At 42.1% G+C, this 27601-nt stretch overlaps 1 protein-coding gene across 6 annotated transcripts; it reads left to right on the top strand.

Annotated features, from left to right (window-relative positions):
* Positions 1-4: 4 nt before the first annotated feature.
* On the top strand, positions 5-26192 carry Ermard (ER membrane associated RNA degradation). Of its 6 annotated transcripts, XR_006638981.1 has the most exons (19): positions 5-54; positions 1051-1219; positions 3497-3636; positions 5096-5197; positions 5954-6043; positions 6414-6511; positions 6939-7075; positions 7644-7758; positions 9605-9707; positions 13997-14026; positions 15354-15422; positions 16735-16908; positions 19682-19765; positions 20269-20345; positions 20810-20935; positions 21279-21497; positions 21721-21817; positions 22302-22415; positions 25132-25156. XR_006638981.1 is itself a non-coding variant. In XM_045159502.1 (18 exons), exons 1-18 carry the CDS (start codon positions 49-51, stop codon positions 25313-25315), a joined length of 2037 nt encoding a protein of 678 aa, XP_045015437.1. In that variant the 5' UTR covers positions 5-48; the 3' UTR covers positions 25316-26192. The 6 variants fall into 6 exon arrangements, 5 of the variants coding, with proteins under 5 accessions (XP_045015437.1, XP_045015438.1, XP_045015439.1 ...); XM_045159502.1 differs by lacking the exon at positions 21721-21817 and having other exon boundaries at positions 25132-26192; XM_012951671.2 differs by lacking the exon at positions 21721-21817 and having other exon boundaries at positions 44-253; positions 25132-26192.
* The last annotated feature ends 1409 nt before the right edge of the window (positions 26193-27601 follow it).

The following is a 27601-nucleotide window of genomic DNA, read 5'->3' as shown; positions in this document are numbered from 1 at the left end:
CGCCAGGCGGTGCGTCATCGGAGAGCGCCGCTGCCCCGGCCGGAGGCGATGGAGGTAGACCCGCGGCAGCGCTGCTTTGGGATGGGCCTGCGGGACCGGCGGCGGTAGCAGCTGCTGCTCTTGGAGCTCCGCTCTCTACGTGGCTAGCTCCTTGGGGGTCACAGTGCAGGGATGTCTGCAGGCAGAGGGAGACTGGCTGCCCTGGGCCGGCGCCGTGGCCTTCTGTGTCGGGGCTTAGATCAGCGACGGGGTGGTGGGTTCGATGCTGCGGCGAAAGCTGACTTGGACGGGCCTATGTGTCTAAGGGTTGTGGGGACGGGGAAAGTTAGGTCAGCTCAGGGCGAAAGGAGCCGCGTGGTTCCTGCAGTCTAAGTGATTGTGGGCCAGGACGCAGGGACGCTTGATTTTCTGCTGTCACACTTCCCATAAAGAATTGTTGATTTTTATAGCTCTAGAATGAAAAGGCATACCAGAAGGAATAGTTCACTACTCAGAAAGCCCATAGAACCTCTTATAATTCCCCTATCAACAAGTATTGTATCAATGAGGTGATTCAAGTAATTACACTGTTGCAGAAATTCTCTGGAAAGATCATTTCAACCCCAGTATGAATGAAAGTAGAGTAATTTTATTTACCCAGGGGTCAAAGAGCTTGAGATAGCCCTCCAAAGAAGCTGTGGCCCAGAGCTGAGATTTTATACCCGTGTTATGGTTTTTATAGCTGAGGGGAGGGCTAAGTGAACAAACAAGACGTGGCAATTTGTGTATCAGCCATTTCTGTAGTCGGGCCACTATAACAATGAACTTTATTTCACTTTGTTTTAGCGTAAACTGTATTTTCCTTTTTTATCGCCCCTCTATGAAGTTTTCTCTGGGATTTTTTCCCATCTGTTGACCAAACATTTGCACAAACATCCCTTTTCACTATGTATACACATATAATTGTCCTGCTATCCAGGAATCATGTTAACAGCAGCCATGTCTTAATACTTAAGTACTTAGAACTTTCCTCTAAATTAAGTAATACCTTTTTTTTGTTTCATATTTCAGATTTTAAAAGAAGATCCCATTACTACATGTCATTCTCCTTCAGTGTATGACATGATTTGTAACCTTGGGTTTGAAGTCAGAGAAAACTGTGATATCAATAGCATTATAACTCAAAATGGTGAAATATGCTGGAAAACAATTACCAGTCGTGTGAGCTATGCAGAGTCAGGTTGGTACTGTCTTTGTACCCCAAGCTTGAGTTAGCACTGTTCCAGTGACAATAACTTGGACTGTGAACATCCCCTTCCTAGTCAGCTGTTTGTTAGTGGATGTTCTAATGCAGCCCTAACTTAAAGGAGAAAAGGAATCAGTGTGAAAAGAGGATGAGCCCAGAGCAGTGTAGAAAAATAGTGAATGCTGAGCTAAAACAACTGCATATGATCAAGAGGGTCAGGGGGCAGGCTGGACTGGAAGGCTGTTGGAATAGATCCGAGGACCCTAAGACAGTGCTGTGTAGAAGTCTTGTGAATTAAGGTTGTGAAATGACCAGTTGTAGATTATACAGTTATTTTACTTGCCTTCCAGGTATATGCATATAATTTTTGGAGAGTAATAGTTGGTAAATTTAATTGTAGTTACAAAAATTACAAATGTGCATACTCTGGCCAGCAATTCTGTTTCCAGGAATTAGTAAGTCAAGTTCATTAACAGATGTGAAAGTGTGTGTATTATTGTCGTAGCTAAATAAAATAAGTCAATAAATGTGGAAACAGCTAGATAGTAAACAGTAGGGCATTAACTCAGTAAGTTATGATAAATATATGCAGTGAATATTATTCAGTAATAAAAAGAAAAGGTTTACCTAATTCAAACTTCTGTCTGAGGCAGGTTAAATAAATAGAAGCAGCTGGGTGTGGTGGCACATGCCTTTAATCCCAGCACTTGGGAGGCAGGGGTAGGAGGATCACTGTGAGTTCAAGGCCACCCTAAGACTAGATAGTGAATTCCAGGTCAGCCTGGGCTAGAGTAAGACCTTACCTCAAAAGAAAAAAAAAATGTAGAAGCATTCATATATGTGCATTTTTTATATGTAAATATTTGTAAACATGCTGAGAAAGTTAATGACTGATTATAACAGGAAGGAGAATCAGAGTGCCAAATAGGAGATATTCACCCTCTTGTGCTTTTTAATCATGAGCCATGTGGATTTTTGATTCCAAATTTACCAAAACAATAAAAATTGATGTATAACTTATGTTTTTAGAACATAATAATTCATCACTAGAAATCTCACAGTTGTGCTGGAGAGATGCCTTAGTGGTTAAGGCACTTCCCTGTGAAGCCAAAGGACCAAGATTTGATTCCCCATGACCCACATAAGCCAGATGCACAAGGTGGTGCATGATCTGGAGTTCGTTTGCAGCATCTGATGGCCCTGGCATGCCTATTCTCTCTCCCTCTTTCTCTCTTTGCATCTTTCTCTCCCAATAAAAATAAAAATAAATATTTTTAAAAAGAAATATCACAGTTAAACTTAAAGAGTCAGTTTCTTTATTAAATGTAGTAATCCTTATCCTTAGAGTAATTGTCCCAAAATCACCAATGAGTGCCTAAAACTACAGTACAGAACCCTACATATATTGTATGTTTCCCTATACACTGTGCAGTGTGGCCACATGGTACTCGAGTTAATCCATCCCTGTGTGATTCTCTGTTGTCTCCTTTTTGCCATTACTCTTGCACTTTGGAGATGCCACTAAATAAAATAAGGGTTATTTAAGCACTGTGATACTGTAGAAGTAAACCTGGCAACAGAGGTGGTCAAGTGACCAGTGGGTGGGCAGTGTGTGCAAGTGTGGAGACTGGATAAAGGACAACATAGAGCAGGATTATGCAAAATTTTATATTATGCTACTCAAAATAGCATCTAATTGAAAAACTGAGTTATTGATTTCTAGAATTTGCCATGTAGTGTATTGTGCTGCAGTTCACCATTGTTAGCTAAAACTACAGATCAAGGGATACTGCTGGATAGATTGTGAGTCTTATTTCATGTAAACTTGTATGAATATAATCATAATCAGATAAGATTTTTCCTCCTCTAAAAATTTTTTTTGCACCGGGCGTGGTGGTGCACGCCTTTAATCCCAGCACTCGGGAGGCAGAGGTAGGAGGATCACTGTGAGTTCGAGGCCATCCTGAGACTCCATAGTGAATTCCAGGTCAGCCTGGGCTAGAGTGAGACCCTACCTCGAAAAACCAAAAAAAAAAAAAAAAATTTTTTTTGCATTTTACATTCCTTCTACTCTACTTACAACCTCTTATAATTAGATGAGTGTCAAGTAATTTACTTCTACTGATGCATAAGTAAATTTGTTATATGTCCACTTACAAGTTAATTGATATCATTGAAAATCTTATAATCATAGCATGTGTTTATGATTTAGAATTTTTCTTCATATGATGCAGAGCTCTGGCACCAAAACTTGTTTTCTCATCCTTCAAGGCCAGAGTCTGGATTACCAGAGAAGTGTACGTCTGCTGGGCCCTGTGTGTGAAACCATCCATCTACATATCTTATCTCTGACCAGTGGGCAGTTTGAATTCCAGTATTCACCATGGTTTCAGTGGACAAATTTTCCAGAGGTTTGGCATTTGCACACTTTTCTGACCGAGGGGCAGTTTAAATTACAGTATTCATCATGGTTTCAGTGGAGCAAATACAACTGAGAAATCCTCAATGCTAGCCAGTATTACATCTCTTCCATCTTCCATCTCTGGGTCCTCCAGCTGTGAGGAAGTCATAGGGGTCACAAGAGAAGTTTGCGTTGTTACACACACACTGCAGAGCCAGAGTTGGGGAACACAAATGTCACTTTGAGCACCTCTTGGGTTGTCTTAGATCAGGAGTTAGGAAGATAGTACATGGTACAAGGTGCTTATTCTGGGATCAAAAATAAGAAACAAAATTCACTCCAGCATGCAGGTCAGACTTCCTGGAAAAATGATGAGGTGTTTGGAAACCAAAGAGAAGGAGGCTTGGGTTGTTAACAGTAAATTGAAAAAACTGATGCATCATTTGGGGCCCAACCCAAGTCTCCTTTGGTTTGCTTTCTTTTCACTTGACATGTTAAATGACCATAATTAAGCAGTGTCTGCAACATGTCCAATTTTGAAACAAAAACTATTTATTTACTTTCTTGAGAGAGAAAGAATGGGTGTACCCGGGCCTCTAGCTACTGCAGACAAACTCCAAATGCATGTACCACCTTGTGCATCTGGCTTTCATGGTTAGTTGGCACTTGAACCCAGGTCCTTAGGCTTTGTTGACAAGTACCTTGACCACTGAGCCATCTCTCCAGCCCCAAATTGACTTTTTTTTTTTTTTTTTTTTTTTGGAGGTAAGGTCTCACTCTAGCTCAGGCTGACCTGGAATTCACTGTGTCGTCTCAGGGTGGCCTTGAACTCATGGCAATCCTCCTACATCTTGCCTCCCAAGTGCTGGGATTAAAGGCATGTGTCACCATGCCCGGCTTCTTCTTTTTTTTTAAATTCTCAACTTTTGTTTATTTATGAGAGAGAGAGAATGAGCACACCAGGGCCTCTAGCCACTGTAAACAAACTCCACATGCATGTGCCACCTTGTACATCAGACTTACATGGGTACTAGGGAATCAAACCTTGGTCCTTAGGCTTTACAGGCAAGCACCTTAGCCTCTGAGCCATCTCCAACCCCCAAATTGACATTTCTAATTAGAGTTAGGATCACTGCTTCTCTGTCTGTAATTGCTCTTCAAGCAGCAAGGTGAACTGCCTTGTATTTATTATTATGCAGTGGGAAGTAAGAGGTAAACTAGAATATTTGGCTTTAATTCATGATTATTAAGCATTTAAAAAAAATTTTCAAAGAACTGCATGGATATTAAAATAATTTTCTTGATTCTTTATGTATTATAGCATTTAAATAGGCTATTGACTTACACCAAAAAAATAAAATTAACAACAATGAAAATCTTTAGAGGTTGGAATTTTAATAGCAGTATTGTTATTTTGAGAAGCATTCCTTATTTAGGATGAGCTCTGATAGGAATCTTATTTTGAATAGCTGTTTCCTGAAATATTTGATTCCTTGAAAAGCCTATACTCTCCTGCAATCTCCCTCAGTGTGATGAAACTGGCATCATGTCTGGAAAGAGCTTTGGGTGATGTGAGTATGGAAATCTCATTGTTGTCCTGTTAGGTTATCTAGATAGACATGAAAACTCAGATTTTTTTTTTATTTTTACTGTTATAAAATACAATAATTCTCTTTTTGGATAATTAAAAAAAAATCACAGTGGAGCCAGATATGACTCATGCCTATAATCCCAGCATTTAGGAGGCTGAGGTAGGAGAATCTCCTTGAGTTTGAGGCCATCCTGGAGCTGTAAAATGAGTTCCAGGTCAGCCTGGGTTGGAGTGAGGTATTGCCTCCAAAAAACAAAAAGCCCCCCTCCTCTGTCCAATAAAAAAGAAATCATAATGGCTGGGGAGATGGCATAGTGTGTAAATTGCTTGCCACACTTAAGAGGGCCTGAGTTTAGATCCCCACCACCCTTGCGAAAATGCCATGGTATGGTAGTATGTGCTTGTAATCCCAGAGCTGGGAATGCAGAAATAGGAGAATCCCTGGGACTTGCTGGCTAGCTGGTTCAGTCAAATCAGTGAACTCCAGGTTCAGTGAGAGACTCTCCCTCAAAAAATAAGATGGAAAGTGATTGAGGAAGACACTTGATGTAAATCTCTGGCCTCTACACACATCTACCACCACACATACGAACATATACATATATAACAAAAGAAATCTTAACATTGTATCTAAGCATTTTGCTCTATTGCAAATAGTTGTTTTGTGCATGTTATTTTTCAATACTAATTGCCTTATGATAACATAATTTTTGTATGATTTTTATCTGAAATTTAGGTATTTTTACTGACTGGGAAGGAGTGCCCCTTTCTTCTAAGAGATCTGCTTGCCTCTGAGGAGCTTGCTGGAGTCTTTGGGCATTCTGTGGTAAGCTTGCTCATTAAAACACAGAATAGGGCTGGAGAGATGGCTTAGCAGGTAAGGCGCTTGCCTGCAAAGCCTAAGGACCCACATAAGACTCTCCAGATCCTGCACAAAGGTGAGGTAAGTGCATGGCCACACATGCCCACTAGGTGGCCTAAGCATCTGGAGCTAGATTGTATGCAAAAAGTGGTTTTTGAGGATTGAGTTTATGACTTAGAAGCATGTCAAACATGCATTCAACACTTAGAGTTGGTTTTATTATTGTTCTTTTGGCTTTCTTAGTTCTAAGTGAGAAAATAAATATGTTGAATTGGCCCACTCAGCAATTCAGTAGTCATTAACCATTTGGTGATCTGCTGTCCTTACGGATTAGATGGACATTCTGAAAATCTTCATTGGCTCCCCCTGTGGACTCAACCTGAGAAACATCTTGTGGCATGGGTTTGCATCACCTCATGAGGTTCCTCCAAAGTAAGTTGCTGATGAAGTGCCTTTCCTTCTCCCCAGGTCTACTTAAATGTGTGCTTTGTGTAAGTTTTAGAAGAGGTAAATGTGAGTTTTGTGAAAGATGAGAGTATGACAGAAAACAACAAGCTGCACATTAACAGTGGAGTAACTACAGTGGTGCTGGGGTGAGGCTTCAAGCCTTGCATCCCAAGCGGTCTACAGAAAGGTGTCAAAACAGTTCAGGTCCTGAGTTGGTAGAAGACTCAGGAGTATTGGGATATTAATGTGTCTCCCAGCCATGGCACAGCTTCACTCAACCTACTGAGAAGTTTCTGAAATTTGATGGTGGTTTTCTTTCTTAATTTTACACTTTTTTTTTTTTTTAAAGTAGAGCCTTTTATATATATGGCTGGGTGTTGTCTTCCCACAAATCTCTGGTCTTCTCATCTAGATACTGTTCAGCCATGCTTTTGTTGACAGCAGGACTGGGCCAATTACTGAAGAGGTACCTTCAGCACATGAAAGTCACATTGGCACATCGGCCTTTCATAACTCTTAAGAACTTAGAGGATTTGATTGTTTTTCCTGGTAAGTATCCTATTTCCCATTGCCCCCTTCCTGTGTCTTCACGAAGGTATTTACAGTGTTTGTAAGGAGCATCAGACATGGAATGTTGGTGAAGTGTTTCCTGTGATGGCAAGATTGCTTTGTGTATGCTTGGAGAACATCTTAAACTTTAACCTTCCTCACTGCTCTGGCATTGGTGGGGGCCCACAGAATCACAGCTGTGTTAATCAATGTCATGATAGAACTGGTCTGGTTCTCAGATGTGCTGTCATGCAGAATTCCTCAGAGCCATTTATGGCTGCATGTGTTAACAGTGTGAAGGGTTTCCTGTGCTCCACTTGGTCATTGTATTCCACTAATGCTCTTGAGTCCTGTTCTCAGCTTCTGACTCCACTCTCTGCAAGCTTCCTGAGGCCTTTGCACTGTGGCTCCAGGCCAGGTGTTCTTTCTTTTTGAAAGGGCACACTGCCTTAAGGTCAGAGTACACTGCCTGAGGACATTGACTCATTGGTATGCCTCCCCAACTATGTTCCCATCTATTTTTAGGTGGTTCATGTGATTGTATTTAAATATACTTGCTCTTTTGCAGGTGTTACGTATGAGGTACTTTCAGTATTAGAAAAAGTGATGACAAAATCTACCTTTATGTTAAAAATCATGATACCATATTGGGAAATGATAATGAGCAAATTCAAGTCACACAGGTAATGGAGGTAGTGTGGCAGTATGACCTTCTAATTATGCTCTTTTGCTCTTGGGTAGAAATGAGTGAATGTAGGGTTTACTCAGGAGTGGGCTGAATATGAACTATCTTGGCTTGATTACCTAGGAGACACTTATAACTGCGCTTCTGTGCTTCAAATGTTATGTGTTATCTTCTTGGTGCAATTGATACAACTTTGGGGGGCAGGGCTGTGGGGCTGGTGTGTGTGTGCATGCAATCACATACTAGACCAGAGATTGATGTCAAGTGTCTTCCTCAGTTGTCTTCCATCTTGTTTTTGGAAGAGGATCTGTCACTGAACCTGGAGCTCACTGATTGACCTGAGCTAGACTAGTCAGCCAGTGAGTTCCAAGGATCCTCCAGTCTCTGCCTCTCTAGTGATGGGATTACAGACACACCCCTCCTCCTCCAGCTTTTATCCACTGAGCTGTCTCCCCTGCACTCACCTCTGGCTTTTGTTAGTTTTTATTTTTTTAATGTATAATTTTATTTTGTTTTATTTTTTTCTTTATTTACTTGCTTTAGCTTTTTAAATTTTATTTATTTATTTGAAACCAGAGAGAGAGGGAGAATGGGCACATTAGGGCCTGTAGCCACTGCAAACAAACTCCAGATGCATGTGCCCCTTGTGCATCTGGCTTACCTGGGTCCTGGGGAATCTCACCTGTATCCTTTGACTTCGCAGGCAAATGCCTTAACTGCTAAGCCATTTCTCCAGGCCCTTAATGTATTTTAGTATTGACATCTTCTGTCCTTACAGACAATAAACCATGATAATTCCTTCCCCTCCCTACTTTCTTCTTCACAACTCCACTCTCCATCATATCCCCTCCCTCTCTCCATTAGTGTCTCTTTTATTTTGACGTTATTGTCTTTTTCTCCTATTATGACGGTCGTATGAAGGTATTGCTAGGTACTGCAATGTCATGGATATTGAGACCAATTTCTTTTGGAATAGTTGCATTGTAAGGAGTGGTACCCTTCCTTTGGCTCTTACATTCTTTCCGCTACCTCTTTTGCAATGGACCCTGAACCTTAGAGGGTGTGATAAAGATGTTTCAGTGCTGGACACTCCCCCGTCACTTCTCAGCACTATGTTGCCTTTTGCATCATCCCAGTGGTCACTGCCATCTGAAAAGAGAAGTTTCTCTAACCAAAAGTGAGAATAGCAGTAATATATGAATATGAACATTAAGTGTCTTGCTTGCTGGGCAGTTTGGTGAGCATACTATATGCATTTAACCTCACTCTGGCTTTTAACTTTGGTCTGCATGCTTGTACAGCAGGTGGTTTACCCACTGAGCATCTCCCTAGTCTCTAATATAAATGTTTTTAAAATAAATGTTTTATTTTTTTTGAATTACTGTAGGAGAAACATTGAGCCCAGCATTAGAGACTCTTGAAGCAAAGACAAATAAGCTTGGTCACCATGTTCCCTATAGAACAACCTTACATGAAAGCCATATACATTTCTGAATGATAGAGACTGTAGGAGGACCACTGGGTTGGTCTTTATTCTCAGGTGACCTCATCCTGGTACATTCATTTTATGCCCTAACTGCCTGGGGTCTTAGGGTTCAACTAACCTTCAGAAGTGATGAATTTCATGGGTCTTTGATGATATTTTGTTCTGCCAAAGTTACTAACAATGACTCACCAAACACTAAAACACCCCCCCCAAAAATTTTTAGCATCACCTCTCTAATGAAACTTTGATTCTCTTTATTCTCATTCTTGTATTAGCATGCTCTATTACTTCTTGCTTTGATCCCTCATTAGTGTAGAATATAATTGTGATATTTTTCCAATTTCCATGGGTTCCACAGGTTTGCTGACTGCACAGTACTGTTGCTGTCACAGCTGGAGACTGGACTTCGGAGAGTTTTCACTGTAGCTAACAAGTGTCCAGACAGGCTCCTTACTGCTGAGGTGCATGGCTCATTACTCATCGTGTCTGTCGTTACTGCACTGACAATTTCTGTAGCTGTTCAGTAGTTCTGAAGGCTGGTGGGTAGCTCCATGATGGAGCACTGGTCTAGTATGTGTGAGACCCTGGGTTCAGCCTCTAGCACCACAAAAAAAGTTCTTAAAAAGAATTTATCACATTTTATTTGCTGTTAAAGTGATTATTTTAGCTAAGAACTTTCTTTGCAAAGCCTTGCTTATATTGTGTGTCTTCCTACAAAGATGGTCTTATAGAGGTTACGTTTATTACAACTTTGATTATGCTGAGTAAGTAGCTCCACCTTTCCAAATGGCCCTTTTAGCTTAGCAATAGCACACGAGGAGTAGCGCCCTTCTCCCCAGGTTCACCTAGTAGCACGTCATTTTAACTACATCCGTGGTCACGGCCTCCCATGTCAGTGCCACTGTGCACATGTGGGTTGTGAGCCTGTGTGGAAAGTGTTTATAAAATGTTTATTTTCACAAGGTTATTTTTTCCAATTTTTTTTTTAACTCAGTGAATACAGTCAAGTTGGTACCATTGTTATACTCTTCTCTGTCTTCCCTCCTCCACAAAGACCCTCCTTGTTGGGGTATATGGGTCATGCATTGTGGGGTTAGCCTTCAGTTTTGGGTTGGAGGAAATGTCTGTGCGTGTCATGACCCAGTGTGTGGCTCTGACATTCTTTCTGCCCCCTCTTCCGCAAATTTCCCTGAGCCATGTTGGGTTCATTTTAGGTCTGCTTCAGTGTTGAGATCTTGGGAGCCTCTGTGTCTCTGGATATCTGGTTTGGTAGAAGTTGATTGTTCTCTTTGTCTATCTCCTTCACCATTGTGCTGGTTCCCAGTTTGCCAAGAAAAAAGCATTCTTGCATGTTTCCCCAATTATTCTTAGTTTCAGCTGGGGCCCTTTTGAGGTATGATGGGGTGGTTCTGTCCTTAGGATCTGCGTCAGTCTGACAAAGAGAAGCAGATTCTCCAATGGAGAGTAAAGTTAGCACCAAGTAAATATGATAACCATTATTTTGTAGAGAGAGTTTAATGGAGAGCGGGCTCATTTTTTGATATGGTTCTGACTTCTGTCCCAGAGTCAGCTATGGGATCCAGTCTATTGAGCAGATCAGTTACCCAAATCAAGAGCAGTTGGTTTCCCATCATGACTATGTGCCACTATTGCACTTGTGTGAGCATCACATCAGGTTGTTTGCTGCTAGGTAAGTTAGACCATGCGTTGCTTGGACAGATATTGGTCATTTTCCCCCAGTCGCTTCTGTAGCACCTTCTGGCACTAGATGCACTAACTGTCTAGGGAATGACTTTCTTCCAGCTTCTAGCCATGTCACTCCATGTTACGGCCAACAGTGTGTGGTGTCTTCAGCAGTAAGGTCTTACCATTAACCTATGGTGGGTCATCAAACACTTTGACATAAATTTGTCTTCTTTTGGGAAACCTTGTAGGTCTCTCTAATCAAAAGTTCATTGTGGATGATATCTACCTGCTGGTACTGGGAGTTAACAGGTCAGCACCCAAGAAGAGAAAGAAGAAAAAGATGAGTGATATAAAAGAGATAGAGAGATGAGAGAGAAGAGGGAAGAAGGAGGGAGGGAGGGAGAAGCAGAAACAGGAGGAGATAAAGGTCAGTTTTCGTAGTATCCTCTTAAGTGTGTTGTGAATCAGGTGTTCCCTCTAAGGGCCTGGTGAATATTCAACCATTTGGTCTGTCTTTTAGGATGTAGAGTTTTTATGGTACCATTGCTGTTTGGGTCCAGTTTTGTGTTTTCCATCCCCTTCCTTACCCTCCTGTCTCTCCCCACCCTTCCTATTGTCTAGGCCTCAAGGTACTTGGTAGGTATGTCAGCAACTTGGGTAGATTCAGGTTAGGAGCTGTAGATGGGCGAGACTATGCAGTGATCATCTTGATGTGATTGGGTGAGTTCACTGAGAATGATCTGTTCCAGGTTTGACCATTTTTCTTCAAATTTCATCGTGTCATTTTTCCTTACTGCCATGTAGAATTCCATTGTGTACATATACCACATTATCCATTTGTCTAATGATGGACATCTGGGTTGATTCCAGCTCTTGGCTATTATGAATTGAGCAGCTATAAACATGGTTGATCAAATCTCTCTGAACTGAGGCGTGGAGTTTTTAGGGTACATGCCCAGTAAGGGAATATCTGGGTCTGTTGGTAACTCTATAGTCAACTTTTTTAGGAGTCTCCATATTGCTTTCTATAATAGTTATACCATCTTACATTCCCACCAACAGTGGATGAGGGTTCCGATTTCTCCATATCCTTGCCAGCATTTATTTTCATTTGATTTTTTAAGGTTTATTATCCTTACTGGGTAAGGTGGAATCTCATAGTTGTTTTAATTTGCATTTCCCTGATGATTAGGGATGATGAACATTTTCTTAAGTGTGTGTTTGTCATTTGGATTTCTACCTCTGTGAACTGCCTGTCCAGTTCTTTGCCCCATTTTGTGAGAGGGTGTTTGACTTTTTATTGTTTAGGTTTTGGAATTCTTTATAGATTGTAGAGATTAGGCCTCTGTCAGTTGGATATTCAGCAAATATTTTCTACCATTCTGTGGGTAGTCTATTAGCTCTGCTTATTGTATGTTTGTGAAGAAACTTTTAAGCTTCATAAGATCCCATTGGTTGAGTGATTGTTTAAGATCCTGTGCTACTGGGGTTTTGTTCAGGAAGTCTTTTCCCATTCCTATATCATGAAATGTTCCTCCTAAATTTTCTTCCAGTAATTTCTGGTATTATATTGAGGTCTTTGATCCATTTGGACTTGATTATTGTGCATGGTGAGATGTGTGGATCAAGTTTTAATTTCAAGCATATGGTTATCCAGTTTGTCCAGCACCATTTGTTGAAGACACTGTCTTTTTTCCAGCCTATATTTTTAGGGCCTTTGTCAAATAACAAGTAGTTGTAGTCACTTGACCCAAAATCTGGGTCCTCATTTCTATTCCATTTGTTTATACTCCTGTTTTTATGCCAGTACCAAGCTGTTTTTATTACTATGGCTTTGTAATATAGCTTTAGATCAGGTATGATGATGCCTCCAGAGGTGTTTCTTTTGGTGAGGATATGCTTGGATATACGAGGCCTTCTGCCATTCCATGTGAATTTTGGGATCATTTTTCCTATCTCTGTGAAGAACGATGTTGGGATTTTGATTGGAATTGCTTTAAATCTGTACATTGCCTTTGGTAGGATTGCCATTTTCACAATGTTAGTTCTGGCTATCCAGGAGCATGGGAGGTCTTTCCATTTTCTCAAGTACTACTCAATTTCTTTGAGTATTTTCATATTTTCATTGTATAGATCTTTCACTTTCTTGGTTAATGTTATTTCAAGGTATTTTATTTTTTTGTTGCTATTGAAAATGGGACAGTGTCACTTATTTCTTTCTCTGTATGTTTGTCATTTGCATATAGAAAAGCTACTGATTTTTGTGCATTGATTTTGTATCCTGCTACTTTGCTGAAGGAGTTTATTACCTTTAAGAGTTTTGGAATGGAGGCTCTCAGGTCTTTTATGTAGAGAATCATGTCATCTGCGAATAGCGCTAACTTAAAGTTCTTCCTTTCCAAATTGCATCCTTTTTATTTCCTTCTCCTGTCTTATTGCTTGAGCTAGGACTTCCAGTACTATGTTGAAGAGCAGAGGTGAGAGTGGACACCCCTGTCTTGTTCCTTGTCTCAATGGGAATTCCTTCAGTCTCTCCATTAAGTATTATTTGGGCTTTAGGAGCTTTGTATATAGCCTTTATTGTGTTAAGATATAAACCAACCATGCTGATTCTCTTCAATTTTTTTTTTTTTGAGAGTGACAGACAAAGAGGCAGATAGACAGATAGAGAATGGTCATGCCAGGGCCTCTAGCCACTGCAAAGGAACCCCAGCTGCATGCACCCCGTGTGCATCTGGCTAATGTGGGTCCTGAGGAATTGAGCCTTGAACCGGGGTCCTTAGGGTTGATAGGCAAGCACTTAACTGCCAAGCCATCTCTCCAGCCCTCTTCAATGTTTTGATGTAGGGTTTCACTCTAGTCTAGGCTGACCTGGAATTCACTATGTAGTCTCAGGTTGACCTTGAACTCAAGGCAGTCCTCCTACCTTTGCTGGGATTAAAGGCATGTACCACCACTCCCAGCTTCACGAGGTTCTTGATTTAACCAAAAATGTTTCTGACTTTGAATGTTTCTCCATCTATTTTGCTTTAATTGTCTTTTCATTTCTTTCATTTTTATGCAGTCAACAACTCTTTATACCACCTTTGATGAAGTAAGTAATTTAACTTACAACTTGAAGTAAAATATTATATTTTAAAATATAAACTGAAACACAAAAATTGGTATAAGTTATATGCTTTCAATAAAACGTTGCAGTAATAGACAGGAAAAAAAAAGAAAGCTTAGACTAGAATATAGCTATGAAATTAGTTTTGAGATCTGGTATTACTAGTCTCATTTACGTGCTTATCACTGTACCATCAGTGTGCCACTAATCTCATTTCTGAAGTTGCACAGAATGGAAAAATGCCAAGAGATTCTGAAACTGTTGGCTTCTGCTTTAGGTCTAGTATTTGTGATCTTTTTGAGTTTGTAAAATGCCTTAAATGTTTTATGTGGATAGTATATTCCAATATGTTTGATTTGAATATTAGGATGAGATTCTAAAAATAAAATCCAAGAATAGTAAGAATACAACTGGATAGGTTTTACATCCCACAAAATGTGTGTGATCCTAGGCTTGAGTTCTCATGCATCTAAGGACTGACAGAACAGTCAGACTGTCAGGGAGGCTGGGGGTTGAGGTACATTACCATTGTGGATACTCCTTCTGCCTTAAAGATGACTGTTGACTCTAAGTGACCCACAGTGGATTGTTAAAAATGTGCCTGCCTGCCTGCCTGCATAGCTTGTTCCATCGGTAAATAGTTTCTATTATTTCAATATGTAAAACATTTGATAATGTCAATGTCATCAACTCTATAGAAGGTTAGTGCTCAAGGACTGGGCCAGGGCTATCAGATTCCAAAGCCAAGGTGACTTTCATTAAAATCTATAATATACTTAGTGTCCATTTTCTTTTTTTTATTTATTTGCACACACACACACACACACACACACATACACACACACACACAGACAGAGAGAGAGAGAGAGAGAGAGAGAGAGAGAGAGAATGGGCATGCCAGGGCCTCTAACTGTCGCAAAGGAACTCCAGATACATTTACCACCTTGTGCATTTGGCTTATGTGGACACTGGGGAATCGAACCTTGGTCTTTAGGCTTTACAGGCAAGCACCTTAACCAGTAAGCCATATCTCTAACCCAAGAAATAGCATTTTCTGTATGTCACTCTGTATATTGGATGTGTGTGTGGGCATGGGTCTGTATGCATGAGTTGTATGTGTACAAGTCAGTATACATGTGTATAGATATGTGTCTCTGTATAGCTGTGTATGTGGACAAACCTGTGTATATGTGTGGGCATATCTATGTGTATGGATTGGGTGTGTATGTCTACAATTCAGTATCTCTGTGTATGGGTTGTGTTTGTGTGTGGTAGCTTATTTTTATTCACTAATTTAGTTTTGGTGTTTTAGATACTGGCGAAACACTTGAATGATGGCAGCGTCAACCAGCTTCCTCTTCTCCTTGGAGAACCTGCTATGGTAATGTGTTAGGCATTTACAGTCCCCTGTCCTGGTGTTTATGCACATGCTGTCATGGGAGTTAGCATGGCATGTAGTGCATTGATAAGCAGAGCTCACCTGTAGCTGGCTCTGTCACCTCCTGTCCTTTGTAGATGCTCATCAGGGGTGACTACACTGTGGGCACTGTGCTTTATCAGTTCTTGTTACTACAGTGCCCTTTGAAGGTCTGCCCTCCTCCTAAGCAGTATTTGTTGGTTTGTGTTGTTGTGCTATAGAAAGGACTATGCTTGCTTTGTGAAACACAGCAGTCAAGACTAAGATTAAACACTGGATGATAGAGAATTATTGCTTAGAACCTTTCTTTACCTGTTTGTATTTTTTTATTTATTTAGACAGAGGAAGAGAGATAGTCATATATATAAAAGGAATGGGCACCCCAGGGCCTCCAGCCACTGCAAACGAACTTCACATGCATGTGCCACCGTGTGCATCTGGCTTACATGGGTCCTGGGGAATCGAACTTGGGTCCTTTGGCTTTGTAAGCAAGTTCCTTAACTGCTGTCTCCATCTCTCCAGCCCTATCTGTTTGTATTTTATCAGGTAACTATAGTGACTGCTGTGAACTATAGTAGATATTTTATGGCTGTTCCTCTGAATAAGCACCAGCCTAGATTCTGGTTCCTGTCCTATGATGGTGGAATCTCTGTGTACTTTCAGTATCCCTTTCTGCCATCAGACAACAAAATGACTAAACTAATTTAACTAATACTCTTTTATATCTTGAATCCCTGAAAGAAGTATTCCCACACCAGTAAGGTTTGATCTCTTCCTATAGCCTGAAGGAGAGGTCCTGGGCATGTGTGTTAGAGGAGGGAGCAGTTATTTTTATTGGCTTAAGATGGAAGAGTCAGTCACATCAATGCAAGGGACAGAAGAGATCCAAGAATCATAAGTACAAAGGGCTGTGCTCATCCAAGCAAGGGCAGTGACTTCTTTTGCTGCTTTGGGAACTTTTGCTTCCAAATAATGAAGCCCAGTTCCCTTCCTTGCAGGAGGCTAAGATAACAAAGATGTTTCACTAGGCACCAGCACCTTCCAGGCAGCTTTGGCTTAGCGGTTATTCCTCACAACCTTGCAGGCTCTCAGAACAAGGGTTCCTGGATAAAGTCCCAACTGTAGGTCTATGACAAATGCAGCCTTTGAGGCACAAGTTTCCCATCATTTCCACAAAAGAGTCAGGAGCTGGCTGGCAAGGCTCTGTGCCTTCCCCTTACTCTTTCCTCTGCCTGAAACAGTAACAAAACATTTTCTCCATTTATTTTTCTGAAAGGAATTTCTCTGGGATTTTCTGAACCACCAGGAGGGTCCCCGTATTCGTGATCATTTAAGCCACGGGGAGATCAACTTTCATGAGTTTCCAAAAGATGCAGCAAGTCAGCTGCTCACATTTTCCCTTGTGCTTTCACTCAGATTTGCGAAAGAAGATGTGTCGTCAGTGCTTAAGGTACCAGTGCAAGAAGGGTGCCCAACTATCAGGGTTGCTGTCATCCAGCAATGAGAGAGTATGGCTTGCCTTTCAAGTGTAATGCCTATTAATTATTTTTTTGTTTTAATTTGAGTTACATTTCTGCTCCAGTAGGGTAATTATGACTTGATGAAACATATTTGTACATTCCCAGTGAAAGCCCATAGTATGTATCCTAAAACAATTAAATTCATCTCCTAAACACAGTTCAACTTTATTTGGGGGGGAGGTTGAGAGGTGGGGTCTCGCTCTAGCGTACACTTACCTGAAATTCGCTATGTAATCTCAGGCTGGCCTCAAACTCACAGCAGTCCTCCTACCTCTGCCTCCCCAGTGCTGAGATTAAAGGGGTGTACCACCATGACTGACTCAACTTAATTTTTAAAAATATTTTCATTTATTTATTAGAGAGAGAGAGAGAGAGAGAAGGAAGCAGATAGAATGGACAAGCCAGGGTCTTAAGCCACTGAAAATGAACTCCAGACTTATGTTCCACCTTGTGCAACTGGCTTTACAGGCAAGCACCTTAACTGCTAAGCCATCTATCTCTCTAGTACTCAACTTTATTCTTCATAGAAACATGATATTGAAAACCAAAGAACAAATTGTGAAACATGATTAGCTAGATAATATGAAACTTACCAGGTATCTGTTAAGTGGGTAGAGTGGAATATTTGCATCTGTCAGTCAACTGTAATTCTTTTTTTTATTTTAAAATGAATAATTTAGGTAAGAATGTTACTGGTTTTTTTTTTTTTTTTTTTTCCCCAAGATAGGGTCTCATTCTATCCCAGGCTGACCTGTCACTGTAGTTCTAGGCTGGTCTTGAACTCACAGCGATTCTACCTCTTGCTTCCTGAGTACTGGTATTAAAGATGTGCACCACCACACCTGCCTGTTATTGATATTTTTATTTTCTGATCATATGTATGGCAGTTATTTTTAAAGCATTCTAAAAGTTCAAACAGGAAAGCCATCAGGAATCTCATCTGCCAGAAATGACATCAATTAATAGAGGTCTTTGCTTCCATATTTTTTCCATAAGCATACCAAAGTTGACTAAAAGAAAGAAATGTTCTATCTTGTAAGTAGAGTTTTTCATTGTGTTTGGGGACCTTTATTTTGTTGTGCTGTCAGTCAGCTTCTGGCAGAGTTGCTTCAGGAAACCAGTGTGTTTTACTGTATTGAGGACTTGGTGACAAGCAGGTCTCAGCCTCCTGTCTGCATAATATATCCCTGCAAGTAGTTTCTAGTCTTCCTTCACAGTCTGGACTCCATCTTCCATCTTAAAGATGTCCTGAATCTGTTACTCTCTGTCACTCCAGTCCATCACTCCCTGAAGGCACTCTGGCTCTAACTGATCTGTTTCCTCCCACGCTGCTCTTGCTCAGCATAGTACCCAGATCCTTTTTCAAACATCTTGTCCTTCCACCCTATGTCCTCCTGTTGTTTAACCTCTAGAGTGGAAAGGGCTCCTCTACAGGACACACCTCCGCTGCCCACCTCAGGACCCAAGCCTATCATACCTACAAGTCTCTGTCTGCCCTGCTGGGACTGCTGTCATGAGGATACTGCCCACAGCATGGCTGTGACTCAGATTCCCAGGGCCAGTGAGTGGATTGGTGGGCACATGCCCCCATCACTGATAACCTTGTAGCCATTTTAGTCACTTGCTGTGTGCTGTTGAGAACTCAACGGTTTATGCTTCTGTTATGTGCTAGCTCTGTTCCCTGACTTTTTACTTCTCACAGTTTTCTGGGACTGACTTGGGGTTTTCCAGTTATATATTTATATCAGTAGCAGATAAATTGTTTGTACTTTTTCTTCAATTAACTATTTGCAGCCATGTGATTCTCTTCTAACTGTATCAGTCTTTATCCCTAACATTGTTTCTGTTTGGAATCTTCTTTCTTACGCTGTTATAGTTTTGCCATGTCATGTTCAGAGGGTGGCTATTCAGCTTCATTTAAATAATTTTGTTGACTGTTTCACTACCAGCCCAACTTACCTCAATAAAGAGTTTTAGGGGGCTAGAGAGGTGGCTTAGTGGTTAAGACACTTGCCTGCAAAGCCTAAGGACCTAGGTTTGATTCTTCAGATCCCATATAAGCCAGATGCACATGGTGGCTCATGCATCTGGAGTTCATTTGCAATGGTTAGTGGACCTGGCACACCCATTCTCACTCTCGCTCTCTTTGTCTCTAATAAGTAAATAAAGAAAAATAAATTAGAATTTTTTTAAAAGAGTTTTAGGGCTGAAGAGATGGCTTAGCAGTTAAGGCACTTGCCTATGAAGCCTAAGGACCCATGTTCAACTCTCCAGGTCCCATGTAAGTCAGATGCACAAGATGACACAAGCATACCGTGTCACACAAGATGGTTCACATGTCTGGAGTTCAGCTGCAGTGGCTAGAGGCCCTGGCACACCAATTCTCTTTCCCACCCTTGCTCTCTCTCATTTAAAAAAAAAAAAAAAAAAAAAAAAAGAGTTTTACTTTGCCCAGCACTTAGAAGGCAGGTAGGAGGATTGCCATGGAGTTCAAGGCCACTCTGAGAATACATAGTGAATTCCAGGTCAGCCTGGACTAGAGTGAAACCCACCTCAACAAACTTAAAAAAAAAATAAAAAAGTTTGTTTTAGCTGAAGAAAGTTTTTGAAGGAAGATAATGAGAAATTAGAACTTTAAATTACCTATGATTCAAAACCCAACCTAAAATCATAGTAACTAATGTCTACTTTTTTCTAAACTAGGAGGAAGCAGAAATAAAACTATTGGTTGGTCTTGCAGAAGGCTACAGGTCTCGCTGCCATCCGATTTTCCAGCTTAGAAAACAGGTGTGCCACACGGAGTGCATGCGGGAGAAGGGGATGTGTGAAATTACTCCTTCCACAGAGGTGTCAAGGGGGTCCAGGGCCTGGTCCAGCCAGAGATTCTGACCACAGTGTCTCACTTGTTGTGTGGCCAAGAGGCTCAGTCTTTCTGAGCTTGTGGTTCAGGAACTGTATTCAGCAGTTGAAAGTAGTCATGGTGATTGTTCCATCAGATGCTTGTAGTCTGAATGGGTAACTGTAGGAAGTGTTTAGTGTGAAATCTAGGAGGCTGCTACTGCCATCTTATCAGCCAGAGCTAGGACAAGTTTTGTCAAGTGAGGAGTAACATTCATTTCTTCTACCATATAAGACCACTTTTTGTTAACTTACGAATTTAAACAGTTGACGATGGTATTTAGTATATAGTATAGTATTTTCTAGAAAGCTATTTAATATCGATGAGACTCAAAAGCATACTTTGTAGAGTATTACTGAAACTTCTTTAAAAGCAATTTATTTCCTTGCAGATTTTGAGTTGTGAGAAAAGTCTCAGAACATGGCTTCTACTGCCTTTTTCTGAAGAACTCTGTCAGGAAGCAGCCAGGTATGTGTACCCTGTGTCATGCAGACCATGGCTGTTGGTAATAGCCAGTGCCAAAGGAGTTCATCCTTCTCATGTCAGGCTGTTGGAAGAGGGGAACTCCTGGGCCATGTTGGCAGCTGGGCACAAACTGGAGCTGTGTGGGGGGAGAATGAGGCGCTCCCCAAGAAAGGCTCAGCAGACAACAAGAGGGTGGACTCAGGATGAAGAGGAGGAAATACAAACTTGGGGATCACAGGGTACAGTCATGATTGAGAAGCCACAGATCACTTTTGATCTAATACTGTGTTGCTTTCATCTCACTGAGTCTTGTTTTTATCATCCTTGTTCATGGTGATGTTTTCATTTTATGTTGGGGGAAACTAAGCTTTACGTTTTTTGTTCATTGAACATTATTTTGCATACACATTAATGTGGGTATTTTAAATACTGTTTTGTGTCTTTATTCTTTATCATTTGTTCTTTAGATTGGAATGTAATCCTGAAATATGTGCCTGCAAGTCTTTAATTGCCAAGATCTTACATGAGCTCTGCCACAGTGCCCCTGGGAGCCTCTGTGCTGTTGATGGCATGGATGGCATCCCCCAAGAGAAGTAAGTGCTGAGGGAATGTTGTGCAAGTTAGAATAGCAGACTTAGATTCTTTGTTTTAATTGTAGTAGCTTAATATTGGCCTGGAATCCCCTGTTAACGGGAACTTTGGTTTGAATGGTATTGGTGTTTCCTAGGCCTTCAAGGAGGTACAAGGGTCATCAGGTAAGGTTTGGGTCCTGTGTCTGAAGATACAGGCTTGTACTTTTTTTTCACCACAGTTACATGTTTCTTACCTACCACCTGTCAGTGATCTTCCCATAGCACCTCCAGCTAATGCAGGCATAAAGCCAGCAGTAGGCTCAGTGGAGGAATATGTTCCCTGACTCTGTGCTGTCATTTGTAGGTGGCCTCAGCTGCTCACTGAACTCTGCGGTACACACATCCCCACCCTGTTCTGCCCTAGAGCAGTCCTTGAAGTGCTGGTTGTGCTCCGAGGCATCAGCTTCCAGTGTCAGCGAGTGTCTGGCCAGGTTGTCACCTCCTTGCTGCTGAGGCACAGGCAGTGGGTGGAGCGGAGACTGCGCTCACGACAGCGGCAGAACTATCTGCGCATGCTCAGCAGGTGTGCTGTACCCCTTCCCATGGAGCAGGCTTGGGGAGAAGTCTTGGGTGGGTGCTGGTTCGTTCAGAGAAGAAAGTTGCAGAGTGTCCTGTTTTCATACAGTGTTTGTTAAGTTGGACACATGGGAATGTAGTGCTGTCTTCCCAAGTGACTTATAGGGTTTAAGACCTAGGGGTAAGTTCATTTGGATTTGCCAACATTGGTTTCTTTATGTTTCCTTAAGGAAAGGCCATTTTGGACAAGTATTAAGAACTTTGGTTTGAATGGTATTGGTGTTTCCTAGGCCTTCCTGGAGGTACAAGGTCTACACAGGAATTCTGGTACATCATATCCCTCCTAAAACATCTCTGCCAGTTTCATGAGAAAAGATAAGCTCTGGCTTTATTTGGAATTTCAGAGTGGCATTTTTTTGGTATTTCTCTTATGAGAAACTCCTTTAATGAGAGTGAAGTTGTAACAAGGGTATTGGTAGGTACACAGATCAGGACCAAGAGGAGACTGTGGTGCTGACCCAGTGGTGCTGGTGTATAGCACTGATGTGGATTATGACCATGACTGGGCTGGACTCAGACTGGGTGCTGCTTGGGGAGTCTCATAGCCTGAGCATGAAGGGTGAAGAGGGCTGGGTTCACACACTTTTCAGATCTGGAAGACAGGTGTTAGGTGGGATCAGACTCACAGAGACTGGAAAACCATCTTCCCAAATGTTTTCATTTGAAGACATTGGTTAGGTGAGACATTGTTTCTCTTAGGAAAAAAGTACAATGCTCTGTCAGATCTTAACCTGCTTTCATCCATGCTCAGTGTCAGACTTCTGTCTTCCGTGCTTTACCTGATCTTGTTGCTCCTTGCACTGGAATTGGTCAGTGTTCATGATGTCCAAGGAAAAACTGCTCAAGAGTATCAGCAGTATCTAAAGTAAGTATGTCCTGCTTACAGAAAGGAAACCACATTTGGATAACTGTAGTAACTTTCACCTATTGATTGTTTCTTTTCAACCCCCACTAGTCTCACAAACCTTGCTCTGTTGTTTGTGGATTTTGATGCTATGTTTGTGAACATTTGACACTGACATCCATGCAGGGACATTTCACAAAAGTGAATCTGGCTTATGTGTGAATCCTTTCAGAACTTGCCAGTCTACAACAATCTGGTGACTAGGTACATGGTAGGTGAAGAGTGAAAGAATGCCATTGGGTCCTACCATGGCTTTCACAGCTGCCTCAGGCAGTGGGCCTAAAGTCAGTGCCACAAGGCAGACCCTGTGCCATCTAAGTGGCTCAGCACCAATCAGATTAGTTGTATATAACTAATAATTTTTCTTTAATAATTTCAAGTTGAGAAGTCCTCATTTTAAGAGCCTCCAGATCTAGGAATAAAAACCCATTGCCAGGTGTGGTGGCACATACCTTTAATCCCAGCACTCAGGAGGGGCAGAGGAAGGAGGATCTCCGTGAGTTTGAGGCCACCCTGAGACTACATACATAGTGAATTCCAAGTCAGCCTGGCATAGAGTGAGACCCTATGTCGAAAAACCAAAAAAAAAGAAACAACAAACAAATAAACAAAAAAACACCTTCTGTTGAGCACTTGACATGCGGAGATTCCAAACCTGAGGAGACCCCCTTGGTCAAAGCTGCAGTCATGGTACCTTGTGGTCAGATGCAGCTGCTACAACACAGCCCCATCCATGCCCACAAGTTCTCAGTGTCTTCTGGCTTTATACAGTGCTTGGCAGAGTTAAGCATCTATGTATCTTAAAAATGTATATGAAAATATAAACTGCAATATTTGATGGATGGAAGCATAGAACTGAGGCCAGTGGGCTGGTGACAGAATTGGTGTTCTCAGCCTCTTCACCATTGGTGGGCCACACACAACCTTCTTTGTGTACTGTGTGGTGCTGAATGGTATCTGACTACCAGCCACCATATTCCGGTAGCACTCCTAGTGGCAAATTTAGACATGACTAACTGCCCCTGGATTAAAACCTGCTTCCTAGACCAAAAACAAACAAACAAAAAGTTGTGGATTTTCATTGTATCATTCTTTCAATTTCTCTTCAAGTTTGAAAAAATTATAAAAAGTTGAGGAAAGTTTTTACTGCTTGGGGAACTGAGGAGAAATTCAAAAAAGTAAAAATGGGGCTGGAGAGATTGCTCAGTGGTTAAAGATGCTTGTTTGCAAAGCCCAAGTACATAAGTTCAAATTGTCCAGTACCCATGTAAAGCCACACGCAATGTGGCATGTGTGTCTGTAGTTCATTGGCAGCTGCAAGAAGCCCTGTTGTGCCCATACTTGCTTACTTTCTCTCTCCTTCCTCTCAAATAACTACATATATAAATAAATAACCCCCAAAAAGTAAAAATGGGGCTGGAGAGATGGCTTGGAAAGTTAAGTGCACTTCTTGCACAAGTACAAGGGCCTGAGGGGCCATGAGTTCTAATCTCCAGATCCCATGTAAACAGCCAGATGTGGCCACATGTACCTGTAACCCCAGTCCCACACAGGGGAGCCACCATATCAGTAAGAGACTCTGGCTGAAATAGAAACAGGTGGAAATACAATGGAGCGGGACCCCTGACATTCAGCTTCAGCCACCACAGGCTGTGCTTCCAGTTGTAGGTGAGTACCACACACCACATTACACACACACACACACACACACACACACACACACACGCACAGAGAGAGAGAGAGAGAGAGAGAGAACAAGCCAGATGTGGCACACACCTTTAATCCCAGCACTTGGGAGGTGGAGGTAGGAGGAGTGCTGTGAGTTTGAGGCCACCCTGAGATTACATCCTGAATTTCAGGCCAGCCTGTACTAGAGCGAGACCCTACCTCGAACCCCCCCCCCCCAGAAAATAAATAACATTTCTTCTAATTAGTCAGAACTTGCTTCCATTTTGATGAATATATTGAAGGAAAGTTGTTTTTAATGGCAGCAGCTCTGTCATAATGGAGAGACTGTCATGAAGAGGAAACCAAGGGGCACAGCCCCAGCACCCAAAGGATCCTATGGGCAGAGTCCTGCTCCTTGGATGTGCCTTTCCTGTGTCCACATGGCCCTTGGAACCTTTCTGGAATTGCTATCACTTAGAAACATCATGTCTATATTTCAGAGCATGTGAAAAGGATCTTGGGTTTATACAGTTTTGAGAAGCTCATCCTGATGTCAACAACATTCACTTTCAGTAGTTTCTTTTCTTTTTCTTTTTTCTTTTTTTAATTTTTGTTACTTTTATTTACTTGAGAGCAACAGACAGAGTGAGAAAGAGGCAGAGAGACAGAGAGAGAATAGGCGTGCCAGGGCTTCCAGCCCTGCAAACGAACTCCAGATGTGTGTGCCCCCTTGTGCATCTGGCTAACGTGGGTCCTGGGGAATCGAGCCTCAAACCTGGGTCATTTGGCTTCACAGGCAAGTGCTTAACCGCTAAGCCATCTCTCTAGCCCTAGTTTCTTTTCTGTAACGTGTATTATGTCTCATTTTGCTTACATTTCTTTCCTTGAATCCATGAACAAAAATTAAGTAATGTTTAGGAATAATTTTGAGTAAAGACCAGACATTTATGCTACTGCATTTTATAATGGAACAGACAGGAAACTGATAGTCTCGCTGTCTTTCTGACAGGTTCTTGAAGTCAATGTTACAGTACACTGAGAACCTAGCAGCCTACACCAGCCAAGGGAAGAACAAATGGAATGAAACTATCGGTCTTACACATGCAGCTCTGTTGAACATTTTGACTTTTAATGAGAAGGAACAACTATTAATACATTTAGCCAAGAACTCCCCAAGTAACATAGTCTTGTGAGAGTACAAGTCAGATGCTTTTGGTTGTAAGAAAAAAAAAATGCAAACACTGATAACAGCAAGAGCATCCAAAGGTGGAGTGGATTTCAGGATCTGTTTTATCAGAGCCCAAGCTGTGCTTTTCTGCAGCTTCCTGCTTGCTCTGTCCCTGTGACCCTCAGGCCAGCCTTGATGCTGCAGCAGGTTTGGGTTCCTTGTCCTCATGACCTACAGTGGAGGAGTGGTCACTGCCCTGGTAATTAATTACCTAGAGACACATGGGTTACTCTTACTGTCACTGTGGCAAGGGTCCAGCCAGGCCAACTTCTGGGACTGTGATCTGGCGTGGTCTGATGTTCCCTTCTTGGAGGCAGGATAAAGTGGGTCTACATCCTGTGAGCAAGCACTGGTGAGGAGCCTTGGAAGGTGGTGGGCCATGTAGCTGGGTGGTGGGCTGCAGCCATGCATTTTGAGGTATGAAGACTGAGTGCAGGCTCTGGAGATCTGGAGGAAAGTAGACACTTGTGGCTTAGTTAGAACCAAAATCACTGAGCCTCAGGGGTTCCCTGCAGGGCCACTGAGTCACCTGAAGCACTGGGAAAACCATCTATGCTACTTGGCAGCCACAAAGGTGAGTGTTCCACATTGGGAGGCTGCACTGTCCACCTAAGTGTACAGATTCAGCATGCCAGCCTTCATGAGTCATGACTTACTCATCTTTGAGACCTTTGCTGGGGGTGGGCTGTGGCCATTTAGGCAAGGGCATTCTGCAATGCATATTGTGCTATAGGGGAGACCTGGGTCCATTGTGTCAACAGGCAGTTCCATCCCTCTGAACTCCACCCCGATTGTCCTATGCTGACTTCTGGATAGGAGAATAAATGTGCTCCTTGCTAGTATGACAGTTTCTTATGACTGAAGGTCATTGTCCTCTTGGGAAGTGGAAGAAAACTGATGACAGGTACATGTCAGAGTGGGGCAGGACACAACTGTGTCTTGTTTTGTACCTGGCTTTCTGGCAGGTGGAGTATTCACAAGTTCTGTTTCCACAAGTCGTTCCCTGTTCCTTTATCCCTGCACTCCTAGGGTGGTTCTTTCACATGTAGTCTTTCTCATTTGAGGTAAATATTTTATTTATTTGAAAGAGAGAAATAGGCAGGGAGAGAGAGAAAATGGGCACACTAGGGCCTCCAGCCACTGCAAATGAACTCCAGATGCATGTGTCCCCTTTTGTATCTGGCTTATATGGGTCCTGGGGAATCAAACCCGGGTCCTTTGGCTTCACAGGCAAGCACTTTAAACACTAAGCCATTTCTCCAGCCCTGTAGCTAGGTTTTTATCGATATCTTGGAATTAAGTTTTCCCAGAAAATCTCCTCAGTTGCAGACATACTGCTTCCTGTCCATATGTGGTTGATGCTCTACCCCAAGGTAGTGTGGGAAGTCACTTAGGCCACTCCAACCCTTTCTTTGTCCCCTGGTCCACTGGCTGTCAGCCTATGGGAAAGTGGCACACACTGTTTGCTGAAGGTCCCTCTTGAGAGAATACCCAGAACTTTGCTGGGGGTTCCCAGTGTGTATGCTTCCTCAGCCAGTGTGCTCTGGCCATGGGAAACCCATACATTAAGTGGTGTATAACACAGGGAACTTCTTAATGTGGAGCCCAAAGCCCAGCCAACAGAAGGCCTGTCTATGGCTGGGTTCTAGGAGGCTGTCCACCCAAGTAATGGACACAGATCAACACACTTGACAGACCATGTCACTGACCTATAAAGTGCGCCACTGGGAAGCCACACTAAGCAGTTGTGTAGTGCATGGGGTTGTGAGACCTATGGCCTTCCTATCCCCTCCAATGGACAGTCAGTGTGGTCAGTGCCTGTTCTAATGAAGTATGTTGGTCAGACTGCTGTCAGGTTGGATTGCTGTCAGGAATCATTCCAGGCCAGTCTCAGAGCTATAACCCCTGAATCTAAAACCGTGTATGCTTGCCTTCCTTGTCAACATGGCCACTGTAAGTCCAGTGAACAAAGACAGTGGGATGATGAGAGAAAGGCCATGGCGTCCCTTAATACTGAGGGCATGCTCGGCACCTTCGTGAGAACACAGGTGTCCTAACGTCTACTTACTCTTCCCAATCTGTCACTTGTCACTAAGTTCCAATCTTGTTTCTTCCGAGACTCTGATTTTCCAGCCAAACTTAGCTGTTGGTCACTATTGTATCTCTGGCTCCTATGGGCAATGTAGGGTCATCTCATTAGTGCTCTAGTTTAGGGCCACATTGAGTGAGCTATTAACCTTTGCTTTAGGTT

This window comes from Jaculus jaculus, chromosome 9, assembly GCF_020740685.1.
Source record: "Jaculus jaculus isolate mJacJac1 chromosome 9, mJacJac1.mat.Y.cur, whole genome shotgun sequence".
Taxonomy (NCBI): Eukaryota; Metazoa; Chordata; class Mammalia; order Rodentia; family Dipodidae; genus Jaculus; species Jaculus jaculus.
This window is presented reverse-complemented; position numbering and strand designations above follow the sequence as displayed.